General features: G+C 49.7%; 2 protein-coding genes across 4 annotated transcripts in view; one reads left to right on the forward strand and one right to left on the reverse strand.

Annotated features, from left to right (window-relative positions):
• Positions 1-2,719, forward strand: part of LOC144606985 (unconventional myosin-IXb-like) — a 119,630-nt gene extending 116,911 nt beyond the window's left edge. The window contains 1 exon segment of the mRNA XM_078423486.1: positions 1,791-2,719. Coding sequence (XP_078279612.1) covers positions 1,791-2,257 — 467 coding nt within the window. The 3' untranslated portion in view covers positions 2,258-2,719.
• Positions 2,720-3,385: 666 nt separating this feature from the next.
• The window catches only part of fkbp8 (FKBP prolyl isomerase 8), a 13,917-nt gene continuing 3,445 nt past the window's right edge, over positions 3,386-13,857 (reverse strand). For all 3 annotated transcript variants that reach the window (XM_078423974.1, XM_078423976.1, XM_078423973.1), the window contains 7 exons: positions 11,347-11,516; positions 11,165-11,253; positions 9,760-9,980; positions 7,292-7,464; positions 6,614-6,691; positions 5,083-5,214; positions 3,386-3,793 (listed from right to left, as the gene is read on the reverse strand). In XM_078423974.1, coding sequence (XP_078280100.1) covers positions 3,707-3,793; positions 5,083-5,214; positions 6,614-6,691; positions 7,292-7,464; positions 9,760-9,980; positions 11,165-11,253; positions 11,347-11,516 — 950 coding nt within the window. In that variant the 3' untranslated portion in view covers positions 3,386-3,706. The remainder of the gene's footprint in view (positions 3,794-5,082; positions 5,215-6,613; positions 6,692-7,291; positions 7,465-9,759; positions 9,981-11,164; positions 11,254-11,346; positions 11,517-13,857) is intronic.

Below are 13,857 nucleotides of genomic sequence, written 5' to 3' on the forward strand. Positions count from 1 at the left end.
TTGTGCCCTCCATAACGTTTAGTGCAAAACAAAGAAAAAAAAGTCCAATAAATCCAAGTTTGAAGTGTAGGAACGAAATGCAGATGCTGGTTTATTGCGAAGATGAACACATAAATGCTGGGGTAACTCAGCGGGTCAGGCAGCATCTCTGGAGAAAAAGGATAGGTGACGTTTTGGGTCGGAAGGAGGGTTCTGACCCGAAACTTCATTTATTCTTTTTCTCCAGAGAGGCCGCCTGATCCGCTGAGTTACTCCAGCATTATAGACAATAGGTGCAGGGGGAGGCCATTCGGCCCTTCGAGCCAGCACCACCATTCAATGTGATCATGGCTGATCATTCTCAATCAGTACCCCGTTCCTGCCTTCTCCCCATAACCCCTGACTCCGCTATCCTTAAGAGCTCTATCTAGCTCTCTCTTGAATGCATTCAGAGAATTGGCCTCCACTGCTTTCTGAGGCAGTGAATTCCACAGATCTACAACTCTGTGACTGAAAAAGTTTTTCCTCATCTCAGTTCTAAATGGCCTACCCCTTATTCTTAAACTGTGGCCCCCTTGTTCTGGACTCCCCCAACATTGGGAACATGTTTCCTGCCTCTAACGTGTCCAACCCCTTAATAATCTTATACGTTTTGATAAGATCTCCTCTCATCCGTCTAAATTCCAGTGTATACAAGCCTAGTCGCTCCAGTCTTTCAACATACGACAGTCCCGCCATTCCGGGAATTAACCTAGTAAACCTACGCTGCACGCCCTCAATAGCAAGAATATCCTTCCTCAAATTTGGAGACCACAACTGCACACAATACTCCAGGTGCGGTCTCTCTAGGGCCCTGTACAACTGCAGAAGGACCTCTTTGCTCCTATACTCAACTCCTTTTGTTATGAAGGCCAACATTCCATTGGCTTTCTTCACTGCCTGCTGTACCTGCATGCTTCCTTTCAGTGACTGATGCACTAGGACACCCAGATCTCATTGTACGTTCCCTGTTCCTAACTTGACTCCATTCAGATAATACTCTGCCTTCCTATTCTTACTACCAAAGTGGATAACCTCACACTTATCCACATTAAACTGCATCTGCCATGCATCCGCCCACTCACACAACCTGTCCAAGTCACTCTGCAACCTCATAGCATCTTCCTCACAATTCACACTACCACCCAGCTTTGTATCATCTGCAAATTTGCTAATGGTACTTTTAATCCCTTCATCCAAGTCATTAATGTATATTGTAAATAGCTGCGGTCCCAGCACCGAGCATTGCGGTACTCCACTAGTCACTGCCTGCCATTCTGAAAGGGACCCATTTATCCCCACTCTTTGCTTTCTGTCTGTCAACCAATTTTCTAACCATGTCAGTACCTCACCTCCAATACCATGTGCTCTAATTTTGCCCACTAATCTCCTATGTGGAACCTTGTCAAAGGCTTTCTGAAAGTCAAGGTACACCACATCCACCAGCTCTCCCCTGTCAATTTTCCTAGTTACATCCTCCATTTTGTGCTTATGGAGAGTTTGAAGGTCTGGGAGAGTCAGGGGTAAGAAATGCCGCTGTTGAAATAGAGATTTAAAAGAGTGGAACGATTATAATGTGTGATGGCAGATGCGCTCATGGGAACAGCACACAGAGTCGCCTGGTTTCAGCAGCATCTTGATGTTGCCAGCTTGTCCATCGGCTGTTCGATGCTGCAGGGGTGTTGGGCAATGTGCATCTCAGGCTGCATGTGTGGCGGGGGAGCGGGAGGGGACGCAGAGCCGATGTGACAGGCGAACCTTTCTCCCTGCAGGTTCTGCGGTGTTCCAGTTCACAGGACGAGGTGATGCGAGACCCGCCGGCCCGGAGCCCGCGGTCGCCCCGGCTGAACCGGCAGCGGCGGCGCGCCCGCCCGTGGCACAGCACCGCACCTTCTCCATGCTCGCCAGCATCAAGCTGCCCCGGCGGAAGGCCCTGCTGCCCACGCGGAACATCAAGCTGCCGCCGGGCATGGTGAGCGCCGTGGGCGGGGCCGGCCCCACTGCCAACGCAGACGGCCAGCCCCACCCGCGGCTCGTCGCCATGCGCCGACGCAACCTGCCCTCCCAGCGGTCCGACAACATCCACTCCATGTACGCCGCCGTGCAGGACATCGTGCAACTAGCAAGGGCCGGCGGCGGGCACCCCGACGAGACCAAACCCTCCCCGGCCAAGGTCCAGAGGAGGTTCTCCGACCCTCTGGCCGACCTGCCCCACGGGGACGACCACCCAGCCCTGTAACGGTCCGCCCGGCCTCGCTCGCGGGAGGGGGGCAGGGGACCGTCTCCATTTACACACTTACCTCGCTGAGCTGCTGTGTACTACCCCCCCTCGGCGTCACCCCCCACCCGGACCCGAGGGGGCGCAGTGACGGCTCGGGACCAAGTGCGAAAGAGAGTGGGACGTGAATGTGAAGAGTGAATGAGCGTCGGCTGCAGGTGAGAGTGACCAACAGGAGACTGAGTGAATGACTGACCACGGAGGTTCAAGTGCCTGAGTGACCTTCCCCCACCCCTTGCTCTGTAAGTACGTTCCCCCCCGGCTGACCAAGGGGTTATTTTCTCGGCTGTGTTCACTGTGGGAGTCACCCACCGCCTGGTATGTTGAGAAGGTCAGTCTCCTTGCCCTTGTCCACCTGAAACTATTTCCTCCCATCTGTGTAAAAGTACCGTTTTTATATAAATAAATGTTCTCCTTTGTTTTTTTACTTGTCATGTTGGAGTAAATATGACACGTTTGGGCTGGGACTGATAATCAGCATCTTGCATACAACACTGGGGCTTAAACGTGTCACACCCTGCCAACAACTCTTTTGCATGAGTAGTTAAGTCTATGGAAAGCTGTTTAGTTTAGAGATACAGCGCGGAAACAGGCCCTTTGGCCCACCGTGTCCGCACACTACCACTATCCTACCCACACGCACGTTGGGGACAATTTACATTTACACCAAGCCAATTAACCTGCAAACTTGGAGTGTGAGAGGAAACCGAAGATCTCGGAGAAAACCCTCGCAGGTCACGGGAAGAACGTACAAACTCTGTTACAGGCAAGCGCCCGTGGTCAGGATCGAACCCGGGTCTCCGGCGCTGTAAGGCAGTAGCTCAACCGCTGCTCCACCATGGATGATGGTTCAAAATTGTCACGTATGCGCTGCAGTGAACTACTTTGTGCGTATGTCACACATGCCCGAGTCGCCAGATTTTGCTGCCACGCGCTGAATGTACTGGAGCGGCCCCCAATCCAGGCGAGCCCCAGGCTGCTGCAGGGCCTCCTCCCTCACCCTCGAAAGTATCCTCTCCACATTGATTGTCCGTGTGATTCCTACCCCCTTCCCCATTAGTTTCTGTAGCAACACTCACTCACGTCGAATTCAATATAAACATTTTATTAGAATTATATAAACATTTTTGCATAAATTTCACTCAACAAGTCGTTTCTAAGCCACCCCGAAGAAATAAATTAAATCTAATCAGTGTTATAATATGAAGCTATCGCTCACTGCATGCTTCCTTTCTCCATAAGCATGTTAAAGGGTGGCTGGAGTCCAATAACTTTATGTACAATACCTGACACAGTATGAGGCTCAGAATGTTCTGGGAGAGGGAACTAAATCAGCACTGGTGGGGGCACTGGTCTAGTTTTGTCGTGGGCCCGTCCCGCTGTAGGATGCTCGGCCTGCGCTGTAGGGCGTTAGGTTCTTGCGGCGACGATGACGGACACAGCCACGCCGCCAACCGCTACCACGGTCGCCCCAAACAGCCACTTCCATGGGATATGCTGCAACGGCAGAGAACAACAGACCACTCTCACACCATCACTTCCTCCAACAGCGTGACCTGACCCCTCGGGATAGACACAAAGTGCCGGAGTAACTCAGCGGGACAGGCAGCGGCATCTCAGGAGAGAAGGAACGGGTGACGTTTCGGATCGAGACCCCTCATCAGACTTCAGATTAGGAAGTAGCATTTGATAGTGACCCATTCCTTCTCTCCAGAGATGCTGCCTTTCCTGCTGAGTTACTCCAGCATTTCGCGTCTATCTTCGATGTAAACCAGCATCTGCAGTTCCATCGTACACACCTCGATCCCTCAGCCATATCCCAGCGTGTGGGCGGAGAGTGAAATGCCGGGAGGTCATGTTGCAGTTATATAAGACGTTGGTGAGGCCGTATTACAGGACTATTGTGTTCAGTTCTGAGCACCATGTTATAGGAAAGATGTCAAGGATGGCGAATCTGTCAAATTCATTGCCACAGATGGCTGTGGAGGCCAAGTCAATGGATATTATTAAGGCGCAGGTTGACAGATTTTTGAGCAGCGTGGGTGTCAGGGGTTATGGGGTTGAGAGGGAAATATAGATCCGCCATGATTGAATGGCAGAGTAGACTTGATGGGCCAAATGGCCTATGTCTGCCCCTTGAATTTATGAAGTTAGAAAGGGTACAGGGATGTTGTCAGGACTCAAGGGCCTGAACTACAGGGAGGGGTTAGGCCGGCTGGGACACTATTCCTTGGAGCGCAGGAGGATGAGAGGTGATTTTATAGAGGTGTATAAAATCATGAGAGGAGTAGACACATAAAGTCTCTTGCCCAGAGTAGGTGAATCGAGGACCAGAGGACGTAGGTTTCAGGTGAAGGCAAAAAGATTTAATAAGAATCCGAGGGGTAACTTTTTCACACAAAGGGTGGTGGGTGTACGCATCGAGCTGCCAGATGAGGTAGTTGAGGTAGGGACTATCGCAACGTTTAAGAAACATTTAGACAGGTACATGGATAAGACAGATTTGGAAGGATATGGGCCTAACAGAGTCGGATGGGACATGTTAGATGGTGTGGGCAAGTTGGGCCGAAGGGCCTGTTTCCATGCTATCCCTTCAAATCTCTCAGCTGGGAAGGGCATGGGTTAGATGGAGTAAAGGCGGGGGTTAGATAGCACAAAGCCCCCCTCCACACTCTCTCAACCTAGTCATGCACCCTTTACTTTCCTTACCCTCGAGCATTTGTATGAATGACCTGCGCCCAGTGGGAAAGGAAATAGCCAAACAACAAAGAATTTAGTTCACGTACCCATGAGAATCGCGATGGCGAGGGGAGGGGGGCAATGGCCATATCTCCGAGCATCTTCCGACACATTGCTTGCTCCACCGTCCGTTGCTCGGATTGCTTCCTCAGTAGCTGGGAGAGTTCGGCCAGAATTGCCTGCACAGCAGCAGCAGTAACAACAACCGTTAGCAGATCTCAAAAACAAACTCCGCAGCACTCCACAGGGACGAGATCTCGTCTAACGAATACCCAGGACATCTTTGTGGAACGGTGACACCCCAAGGTGAATGCTGCCAGAGCCAAGACTCGGCGATACAGGGATCATAAGACCCATGGGAGACTCGGCGATACAGGGATCATAAGACCCATGGGAGACTCGGCGATACAGGGATCGTAAGGCCCATGGGTGACTCAGCTACACAGGGATCGTAAGACCCATGGGAGACTCGGCGATACAGGGATCGTAAGGCCCATGGGTGACTCAGCTACACAGGGATCATAAGGCCCATGGGAGACTCGGCAATACAGGGACCGTGAAAGGCCTGGACAGAGTGAAGGTGGAGGGACGTTCCCACGAGTGGGAGAGGCTCGGACCACAGGCCATAACCTCAGAATAAAAGAAGGCACCTTTAGGTAGATGAGATGGAATTTCTTTAGTCAGAGGGTGGTGAAACTGGAATTCATTGCCACAAAAGGCTGTGGCGGCCAAATCACTGGAAATTTTTAAGGAGGAGATTGGCAGATTTTTGATTGGTACAGGTGTCAGGGGTTATGGGGAGAAGGCAGGAGAATGGAGTTGAGAGGAAAAGATAGGTCAGCCGTGATTGAATGGCGTGTAGACTTGATGCAGAACATACATTCGGCCCACCGAGTCGACCAGCGATTCACTAACACTACCCCCTACACACTAGGAACAATTTATCATTTTTACCGAAGCCAATTAACCTACAAACCTGTACGTCTTCGGAGTGTTGTTTAATCCTGACCACAGGTGCTGTCTGTGCAGAGTTTGCACGTTCTCCCTGTAACCGTGTGGGTTTTCTCTGGGTGCCTCCCACACCCCAAGGCGTGCACGTTTGTAGGTTAATTGGCCTTTGTGTAGTGTAGGCGCGAACTCGGTGGGCCGAAGGGCCTGTTTCCACGCTGTATTGTACAGTCTAATCTCCAGGCCTACATATCTAGTGCTTGAAAGGTAGGATTAAGCTGTGTTGTGGCTGGTATGTACACAATGGTCCGAGTGAGCCCCTACGTCATAAACGTCCTACGATACTGCAAAACAAACCCCCAGGAATACGAAAATGTGACGATACAACGCGTAATAGGCACCCAAAACACAAGAATCTAATCCACACTCACTTGTATATCAAAACAGGAATCCAAAATACTTCAATCACACGGATAAAATCCAAAGCACACAAAATAAGCGTGGGCATGCACGCAGAGCCATGCGTGCAAAGCATCGTAGCAGTGCGTGGGACTTTGCCCATGGCTCCCTATGAATGGCTGTTTACAACCAGGATTACGACTGCTAATATTCCGTTGCCTTCCTACTCACCTTGTTCGATGGCTCTAGTCTTGCAGCTTGTTTCAGGACTGGTATCGCTTCAGTGTACTCACCCTGCAAGGTCAGAACCTGACAACAGAGAAACAAGCCACGAGGGGTCAGGGTATGGCTACTCACCACTGTGAAAATGGGACAGTTATTCCCATCTCATAAGATGGTTTGAATGAAACTTTATAGACTTTTGAGAGATACAGGGTGCAAACAGTCCCTTCGGCCCACCCAATCCGCGCTGACTCGCGATCACCCTGTACACCCCCACTATCCTACACACTAGGGACAATTTACAATAGCCAATTAACCTACAAACCCGTAGTCAGGATCGAACCAGGGTGTGTGGAGCTGTAAGGCAGCAATCTACCAGGTGCTCCGTTTTCCTCCCATGTTCCACAGACGTGCAGGTTTGTAGGTTAATTGGCTTTGGCAAGTTGTGTAAAACAAAATTGTCCCTGGTGTGTGTAATTGGTGATCACTGGTCTGCACGGACTCAGTGGGCCGAAGGGCCTGTTTCCATGCTGTATCACTAAACAAAACAAATTTATTTGGGACTTACCATTAAAAATATGGATGTTACAAAGCTGTTAAAAGTGTGTACAGAATGTTATAAAGAAAGAAGATTAATTTAAGAAAGGTTGGAATATTGAGGTTAGCCACCAGTGGACCAGAGCCTACCTTCCCTTTTCTAAAGAGGGCCTTGATATTGTTGGGTTGGTGCTTGAGGGCTGCATTTGAGGATTTAAGTGCAGCCTCGAAATGTTCCAACTTCAACTGGGCTGCTGCCAGGTTGTTCAGGCACTTCACCTTCACATCCGATAACTCCTGCTCCTCCTCCAGCGAAAATTCCACTGCAAGGTTAAACACAAAGCATCAGAGTACAGGCGAGAGAGGGACTTGCCAGTAAAAGTGGAATCAAACGGTGAGCAAGGGGATTGCTTTCAGCAGATTGCAAAAGGGGCCTGGGAATGCATAGAACAGCACAGCACGGCACAGGAACAGGCCACTCGGCCCACAATGTTTGTGCCCAACATGATGCCAAGCTGAACCGATCTCGTCTGCCTGTACATGACCCATATCCCTCTATTCCCTGCACTTCCGTGTGACTACTAATGCTACTAATGTATCTGCTGACACCACTACCCCCTGACAATACATTCCAGCTCTTCTCCACCCTCTGTGTAAAAAAACTTGCCCTGTGCATCTCCATTACACTCTCCCCCTCTCATCCTATGGCTATGCCCTCTAGTATTGGTCGTTTCCACCCTGTGGTAAAAAGGTTCTGATTATCCACCCTCTCTATTCCTCTCATCATTGTGTCTACTTCTATCAAGTCTCCCCTCAACCTCCGACGTTCCAGAGAAAACAATTCAAGTTGTTTTCAAGTTGGGCACCATGTTAAAGGAAAGATATCGTCAAGCTTGAAAGGGTTCAGAAAAGATTTACGAGGATGTTGCCAGGACTAGAGGGTGTGAGCTAGAGGGAGAGGTTGAGTCGGCTGGGTCTCTATGCCATGGAGCGCGGGAGGACGAGGGGAGATCTTATAGAGCTATACAAAATCATGAGAGGAATAGATCAGGTAGATGCACAGAGTCTTTTTACCCAGAGTAGGGGAATCGAGAACCAGAGGACATAGGTTCAAGGTGAAGGGGACAAGATTTAATAGGAATCCGTGGGGTAACTTTCACACAGAGGGCGGTGGGTGTATGGAACAAGCTGCCAGAGGAGGTAGTTGAGGCTGGGACTATCCCATCATTTAAGAAACAGTTAGACAGGTACATGGATAGGACAGGTTTGGTGGGTTATGGACCAACCGCGGGCAGGTGGGACTAGGGTAGCTGGGACATTGTTGGCCGGTGTGGGCGAGTTGGGCCAAAGGGCCTGTTTCCACACTGTGCCACTCTATGACTCTAAGTCTACTCAACCTCCCCCTGTAGCTGAAACCTTCTAATCAGGCAGCATTCTGGTAAACCTCCTCTGTACCCGCTCCAAAGCTTCCACATCATTCCTGTAACGGGGTGACCAGAACTGCACGCATTATTCCAAATGCGGCCTAACCAAAGTCCAGTAGATCTGCATCATGATAATGAGAGGGTCAAACTGATTATGAGCACAGGAACCTGAGAGGAACAAACCAAAGAGGGGCAACAACAACAAAGCAACATTCAAGTTTGCTGATGACACGAAGATTTGTCAAAGTAGTTTTGTAAAGGACACAAAGTGAAAGACTTTGCAAAAGGCCAATATCAATAATCGCCAGTTATTAATTTTGGGCAAAGGTGTTCTGATTAAAGTATTAATGAAATGAGGGAAAACTGGTTACAGAATGAGTTATGAGAGGCACGGGTGTTGAGAGTTATAAGTTAGCGTCTTCGCCCACCCCGAATCGCGGGGCTTGGGTCGGCCCGCCGTGGACCTTTCACCGTCCGGCGCGGCCTGGAATAGGCCGCGGGATTTTCTCCGCCCGCCGTTCAATGTCGGGAGCCCCGACCGCCCCGACCGCCCCGACGTGGCAACTACAACAGCCTGACCGCGGGAGAAGACGGCAGGGAAGAGAAAAAGACATTCTGGCCTTCCATCACAGTGAGGAGGTGACTGGAGGAGACTCACTGTGATGGATGTTTCTTTTGTTTGGTGTTGGTTATGATTGTATGTGTTATTGCATTTTTATTGATTATTCTTATTGGTCTTATTGTTGAACTGCGGGTAATTTTTCATTTCACTGCACGTTTATGTGTATGTGACAAATAAATTGACTATTGACTATTGAAGTTATAACTCATTCATTAGTCAGAGGGTGGTGAATCTGTCGAAGTCTTTGCCAGATGGCTGTGGAGGCCAAGTCAATGGATATTTTTAAGGCAGATATAGATTCTTGATTAGTACAGGTGTCAGGGGTTATGGGGAGAAGGCAGGAGAATGGAGTTAGGAGGAAGAGATCGATCAGGCACAATTGCATAGTAGTCATCATGGACGGAATGGCCTAATTCTGCTCCTATCACTTACGAGTATTGAGAGTGAGATATGGAGTTATTGAGTTATAAGTTATACTGGTTACAAAAAAACTGATTACAGAAGGAATCTAAAATCTTGGTCTCACTGATGAGTGACCGGCTACCCTCACTGGTCAAAATACCTACACATACCTTTGGAGTTTGAGTTGACGATATTGAGAGCAATGTCATACGAGCTGATGGCGAAGACGTACTCGTTCCGCAGAAAGTACGTGTTCCCTCGTTCTCTCTTCATGTTGGCCTGCAGGAGGCGCTCCTTGCCCGACAGGAGTTCGATGTCCGGCCCATCCTCCACCGAGAGAAGCTGGATCTCGATGTGCACGGTGGCATACGAGGGCACAGAGGGCTGGGTGCTGGCAGGGGGATGAGAGAAGGCACAGTGAACAGGAATGCATAACCATCACGTCGCCAGTCTTGCCAAAGGTCCCTCGAGGATGGCGTATTGGGTTATCCCCTTTAACATAAACGGTGGTGCAGCGGTAGAGTTGCTGCCTTACAGCGCCAGAGACCCGGGTTCAACATGTTGGTCTGGCAAAACGGATAATCCAGAACGGTTCTTGGATGCCAGAAAATCGGTGGTGGACCTGTATATATTTCTGAGTAAGGGTAGTATGTGATTGAGAGGAAACTGCAGTTGGTGGTGTTCCTGTGCTTCTGGGTCCCCTAGAACATAGAGTTCAACGTCAGGATACCCACTCTCTGGCCAGCTATTCGGCTGGTCCAGTTACATTCTGGTAGATAGTAAACGTATCAGGGTAGATGATTAGACTCTCATTGGAGATGGACATGGTCTTGAGTTGTGTACATGAATGGCACCTGCCACATATCAGCCCACACCCACAGCCAATGTCGGTCTTGCTCCATGCAGGGGGCAGGAACTTAATCACTGCACCACTCTTTCAGTGGGATTGTGTGGAATTTTACTCCAGCTGGTGCTGATGCTTCTGCGGGGAGAAATATTGGGCGGCACGGTGGCGCAGCGGTAGAGTTGCTGCCTTACAGCGCCGGGGATCCAGGTTAGATCCTGGCTACGGGCGCTGTCCGTACAGAGTTTGTACGTTCCCCAGTGACCTTGTGGGTTTCTCTGGGTGCTCCCGTTTCCTCCCACACTCCAAAGACGTGCAGGTTTATGGATTAATTGGCTCTGGTAGGAATTATAAATTGTCCCCAAGCGTGTAGGATAGTGCTAATGTGAGGGGCGATCGCTGGTCGGCACGGACTCGGCAGGCTGAAGACTCTGTTTCCACGCTGTACAGGTGCTCCTCAACTTACGATGGATGGGGTTACCTTCCGAGAAACCCATCGGAAACCGAAAATATCATAAGTCGAAAGGCATTGAATACATGCGACCACGTGGCCGTACGTGAGCGGCGGCTCGCTCCAGCGCTAGGTCGGAATATTGTACGTCGGACCATCGTAAGTTGAGGAGCACCTGTACCTCTATCTAAACCAAATGAACAAAGCAGAGGTGAAGAAGCACTGCGAAGGTCCATTGGTTCCATAGGCTCAGCTTTCCTGGGAGGCTCTCAGGACCCACCTGCCCAGACAGCCGAAGGCATACTTGGCGTCGGCGACGATTAATGCTGTTTCCCCCGGGTCCATCAGCTGGATGCAAAGGTCCAATGCCTGCGGAGAGATGGAGACAGACACTGAAGCAAGTTCCTCACGCTACCTGCACCTGCAAAGACACAAAGGTACCAACTGCTTACCAGCACCAACCTGGATAACGTCCCCATCCCCCACAGTGAAGGTGAGGGAAGGGTCTTCCTCTACCTCTGTCCCATCCTCCAGTGACATCTTCAGCCGCACGGTTACATTCTGACCTTTCTGCGGTCTGGGCTCCTCATTCTGACCCGCAACCAGGACTTTCTTTCTCAGCAGCTCATTCCCTGCAGGAAAGTGCATACATCAATTGCCTGACTCACCTGTGCTGCAAGACATAATGACCTGACTCACCTGTGCTGCAAGACACATTGGGTCCAAAAAAAACCATAATAGAGGAAGTAATGTGTGGAAAGGAACTGCAGATGCTGGTATATACTGAATATAGACACAAAGTGCTGGAGTAACTCAGCGGATCAGGCAGCATCTGTGGAGAAAAGGGATGGGTGACGGCTCGGGTCAATCTGAAGAAGGGTCCCGACCCAAAACGTCACCCATCCTTTTTCTCCAGAGATGCTGCCTGACCTGCTGAGTTACCAGAGCACTTTGTATATAGAGGAGGTCGTGTATTTGCCTCTTTGACCCCACATCCAGGACTAATCTACTTGTCTTGTTCACTTTTCCAGCTTATCCCCTATCCACAAATACCCTTGAATGTCCAAAAGTCTACGGTAGCACATTAGTATTCCCCACACTGATCCCACTGTCCTCCACACCTTTCTCCTTGGTGAAAACAGATGCAAAGTGCTTGTTTACAACCTCGTCTGTGTCCTCTGACTCCAAGCATAAACTCCCTCCTTTATCCTCGAGTGGCCCTACCTCTCCCTGGTTTGCCTGTTGTTTTTAATGCATGCATGAAAAGTCTTGGGATTTTCTTTAATCCAGCCGGCTAAAGACATTTTTGTGGCCTCTTTAATCCCTGATTGTTCCCGAATTCGTTCCTGCTTGCTTTATATTCCTTATGGTCCTGTTTAATTTCCCCTGTGTGAACCTTACTATGTTTCCACTAGTGGGAGAATCGAGGACTAGAGGTCATAGCCTTAGAATTAAAGGACGTTCTTTTAGGAAGGAGATGAGGAGAAATCTCTTTCGTCAGAGGGCGGTGAATCTGTGGAACTCTTTGCCACAGAAGGCTGTAGAGGCCAAGTCAGTGGATGTTTTTAAAGCAGGGATAGATTCTTGATTAGTACAGGTGTCAGTGGTTACGGGGAGAAGGCAGGGGAATGGGGTTAGGAGGGAGAGATAGATCAGCCACGATTGAATGGCCGAGTAGACCTTATGACTTATGACCGTTCACACGCCTCCTTGATGCGTGCAAATCCAGTGCAATCTCAGCATGCTTCCTTCCTCCTGCACCCTACCTCTTTGCAAGAGAAGACCAGAACATCGTTTGCTGTCTGAATTGCTGAGTAATCCTACATTTTTTTTAGAGATACAGCACGGTAACAGGCCCTTCGAGTCTGCGCCGACCAGCAATCACCCTGTATGCAGGCACTATCCTACGCACTAGGGACGATTTGCAGAAGCCAATTAACCTACAAACCTGCACACCTTTGGAGCGTGGGAGGAAACCGGAGCACCCGGAGAAAACCCACACGGTCACACGGAGAGTGTACAAACTCTGTACAGACAGCATCCACGGTCAGGATTGAATAAGGGTCCCTGGCGTTCTACGGCAGTAATTCTACCGCTGCGCCACCTTACACATTAATTTAGTGTTTCAAAAACCAGCCCCTTTACACGCAAACTTTTCCTAGTTTCTCGCTATTTAAAGAGAAGGTTTATCAATTTTACGTATTAAATGGCAGAAAGTCCCCGCTCTTGTCCATCTGCCGCTTTCTTGCACATTGTCTCTGCCGCCCATCTTCATTTGCAGACTCTCCTTTGTGACTGCTTACTTTCCCACATGGTGGGATGCAACTGTGACGTCCTTGTGTCAAATATCCTCAGAGCACTCAATGCCAGAGTGAGCACACAGGTAGTTCTGCTGTGGCAGGACAACTGCGCTCCGAAGAAACCTCGTGTGCTAGCAAATCACATTATACAAACAATTGCGGAGTAGACTTGATGGGCTGAATGGCCTAATTCTGCTCGTTTAACTTATGAAGTGAGAAACTGTGTTAATGGGGAAAGGGGGGATTAGGAGCTCGACAGTTTTTTTTTTAGAGACACAGCGCAGAAACAGGCCCTTCGGCCCATGCCTCCCAGCGATCCCCGCACATTAACACTATCATACACCCACAAGGGACAATTTTATTTATTTTTTACATTTGCCCAGCCAATTATCCTACAGACCTGTACGTCTTTGGAGTGTGGGAGGAAACCGAAGATCTCGGAGAAAGCCCACGCAGGTCACGGGGAGAACGTACAAACTCCGTAGAGTGCAGCACCCGTAGTCAGGATCGAACCCGAGTCTCCGGCGCTGCATTCGCTGTAAGGCAACAACTCTACCGCTGCGACACCGTGACCGCCCAAGTTTAAGTTTAGAGATGCAGCATAGAAACAGGCCAACATCTCTCCAAATTATTTTCCACTTTCTGTTATAACCCCTCTGTTTAGTTCAGAGAT

This window comes from Rhinoraja longicauda, chromosome 28 (genome assembly GCF_053455715.1).
Source record: "Rhinoraja longicauda isolate Sanriku21f chromosome 28, sRhiLon1.1, whole genome shotgun sequence".
NCBI lineage: Eukaryota > Metazoa > Chordata > Chondrichthyes > Rajiformes > Arhynchobatidae > Rhinoraja > Rhinoraja longicauda.